This window comes from Priapulus caudatus, unplaced genomic scaffold (assembly GCF_000485595.1).
Source record: "Priapulus caudatus unplaced genomic scaffold, Priapulus_caudatus-5.0.1 Scaffold461, whole genome shotgun sequence".
Classification (NCBI taxonomy): Eukaryota; Metazoa; Priapulida; class Priapulimorpha; order Priapulimorphida; family Priapulidae; genus Priapulus; species Priapulus caudatus.
In genome coordinates, this window is record NW_014577522.1 from 82,428 (window position 1) to 85,889 (window position 3,462).

At 42.2% G+C, this 3,462-nt stretch overlaps 1 protein-coding gene across 1 annotated transcript in view; it reads left to right on the forward strand.

Moving 5' to 3' along the window:
• The first annotated feature begins 1,967 nt into the window (after positions 1–1,967).
• Positions 1,968–3,462, forward strand: part of LOC106810664 (PRKCA-binding protein-like) — a 12,581-nt gene continuing 11,086 nt past the window's right edge. Inside the window, 3 exon segments of the mRNA XM_014814097.1 lie at positions 1,968–2,075; positions 2,249–2,274; positions 2,276–2,384. Coding sequence (XP_014669583.1) covers positions 1,968–2,075; positions 2,249–2,274; positions 2,276–2,384 — 243 coding nt within the window.

Below are 3,462 nucleotides of genomic sequence, written 5' to 3' on the forward strand. Positions count from 1 at the left end.
GCGCACATATAATAAATCGAGGCGTGGAAGTACAGAGAAGCAATAAGAATCATAAAAAGTGAGATAATTTAACGTTAAATAGCAGCGCACATACTACCGAACATATTTCTAATGCGTCGGTTTGTGACCCTCTCGCCACGTAGTGTTAAGCGAGATGGGAACTTGTGGCTAGGCAGTAACCTGAGTACGGCAGTAGTGCAGTACTGCAGTCTGCAGTAGTACTAGTAGTAGTACTAGTAGGCCTAGGGGCCCTAGCTCTAGTACTAGAGCCCGCGTTCATTAACTGCCGCAGGGTTATAGAACATTGTCAGCTCGATTTCGCTACTGCATTTGGTCCCGATTGGCGATTGGTTCCACGAAAAATGGCTCAGAAAACGCAAAATGATCGGGCTTTTTAACACTTATTTATCTACATGAACATCTCACCTATCTTTTTGAACACTTTCCACAACTTTACACCATGTATTTATGCCTTTAATAGCTTTATTCTTCACAAGTCAGCACTAATGGCTGTAGCATTTGAAATATTGTGGCGTGCGAACGCATGACGTCACCGGATATGTAAGCAAAACACATATGGCAGTTATGGTGACGTCACGCGTTTGCACGCCACAATATTTGAAATGGTACAGCCAGTAGTGCTGACTTGTGAGGAATAAAGCTATTAGTATTAAAGGCATAAATACATGGTGTAAAGTTGTGGAAAGTGTTGAAAAAGATAGGTGAGATGTCCATGTAAATAAATAAGTGTTAAAAAGCCCGATCATTTTGCGTTTTCTGAGCCATTTTCTGTGGAACCAATCGGGACCAAATGCAGTAGCGAAATCGAGCTGACAATGTTCTATAGCCCTGTGGCAGTTAATGAACGCGGGCTATAGTACTAGAGCTAGCCTAGGCTATATTACTAATACTATTAGTATTACTAGTAGTAGTAATAGTACTAGTAGGGTGCCTATTAGTATTAATATTATGGCCGTGGCTACGTGACCGTGGCTATGCCAAGAACAGTGGCTACGCGTGCGGAACCGGTCACCTAGCCTCCAGGCTACGCATCCGGACATCCACTCACAGTGATCGCGCGACTCGCGTACACGCATGATTGCGCAACGGTACGCTCTGCTGATTGCCGAGTGTGTGTGTGTGTGTGTGTGCGTGCGTGCGTGCGTGCGTGCGTGCGTGCGTGCGTGCGTGCGTGCGTGCGTGCTGTGTGAGAGAGAGAGAGCAGAGGTGTGTTGAGAGAATGATAGTAGCTGTGCGAGTGTGTGTGTGAAAGAGAGAGAGAGAGAGCGAGAGAGGACGGATGACAAGATAGACGGCAAGCAGGGCAATATATATATTTATAATTATTTAAATTTTTGGCAATCACACGCGTACGTTGCGCATTCATGCGTGGTAAACGCGAGTCGCGGCGAATCACTGTGAGTGGATTCTCGGCATGCGTAGGCCTGGAGGATAGGCGACTCGGTTCCGACGTGCGTAGCCACTGTTCGTGGCACTGAATCTAAACCAGACCATATTCTGTCCCATCTTAAACATGGTTTTTCTCATGGTTTTTCTACTGTTACCCAGTTAATGTTCTTCATCATTCATGATTAAACATGCAAGTCTTGGCAAGTCTCAACAGGTTGATGCACTGTTTCTAGATTTCAGCAAGTCCTCTGTTAGACATAGGGTTCCTCATGTTCTCCTAATTTCTAAACTTGGTCACTTGGTATTGGATATTAATTTGCTACCTTAGTCTGGATTTCTGACTTTCTGAAGGATAGGTCACAAATTGGCTGTCATGTCAGATGTGGCTGCTGTCACATCAGGTATACCCCAATATCTGTACTTGATTCATCGTTGTTTCCTATCCATTATAAAATGTTTTTTTAGCCGAAACTTTGTTGGTCGAATCTTTATTGGCCGGGAACCGAACATTATACGTGAGATATTCTTTAACTCCAATGTAATTATTGTTCAGGGGTATGACGGTTACGTCGGGCAGTGCTGAACTTACCAAGGATGACAACAATCTCATTGGTATCAGCATAGGTGGTGGCGCCTCATTGTGCCCTTGTTTGTATGTTGTACAGGTAATCCTATACACGGTAGTCGTGATATTGTTTATGTTGTCTGTATGTTGTACAGGTTATAGCCTATAATCTGTAGCAGTGATATGCGTAGTTCAAACTTTCGATTTTTTTTATAGAAATGCAACCCTGTGACGTACTTGCGTGTGAAGAACGTTGTTTCCATTCATTGTCAGGTGTTTGATAATACGCCGGCAGCGAGATGGCGAAAGATCTGGCTGGCCACGGCAGAGTGAAATCACGGGCGTCAACGGCAAGTCCGTCCGTGGCCGAACCAAGGTCGAAGTGGCCAAGGCGATACAATCAGTCCAGGTGAGGTCATCTCAATGAGCCGGTCTTTACTGCAACTATTTATGTTGCAGCAACAGTATTGATAGATCATGTTTATTATAGTGAGATGAACTGGATACTGTAACAGGGGTAAACAAATTTACCCTTGTTATGCCCTAGTTATAAGGCCTAAGATAAAATATTGCTTGTTTCTCCTTTATCGGACCGGACTGTTGCCTAAACGGGGTCCGCTACTCGACACCATTTTATTGGCCGATTAAAAACAAAACAAAAAACTATTTCGTTTCGCCAAAAAAAAAATCAAATTCGTTCCGCAAAAACATATACGACAAAACAGAATATACAATATACATACCACGACATCTTGTCAAAACAAAATAAAAAAGATTTTTCACCTACCTACCTACTCGGGTACCACTGAAAGGAGAGTAGGTAAAGGGGAAACAAACAATTTTTTTACGGGTGGCCTAGGGGCTCTTTTAGATTGTGTAATGTTGGTGGGTTCAACTGTGTTCTCTCTACACATTTTGGATCGAGTTTTAACAGACTCCAGTTATCATTATATGGCAATAATAAATTGATACATTGATTTGGAATGATAGTAATCCAGAGTAGCTATTGTGATTGCTCTAATTCTATCATGTATTCAAAAGTAAGTTTCATACTTTCGGCAATTTACCGGCGCCAATGGCAGATCTTTCTTCTCCCAAGTGTAAAAAGCCATGAGTTGAATGACCGTGAAGTGTTTTCAAGTATTATAAGCCAGTTAGCGATTACACTTTGTATACGGCTTAGTTCGTGGCTTCATTCTTGTATGGTAAATTACAAAAGTAAGTCTCTTTCTTATCTTAGTAGGCCTATAGAAGCAAGTTACGAAATTCTTCGCATCCAGTATATTGCATAGTCAACAACCTCAGTAATACTAATAGTCTTGAGGGAACTAACCCAAAAAGTGTGGTATAGAGACCTGGACCTGTAGGTTGCCATTCTAATAAAGCGGTAGAAATATGCGAACTTGATTGTACACACTTATGTAAATTACCATGCATTATTGAATGTACGGTAATTCCGTTGATCTTTGTTCCATTTCTTGTCGTGT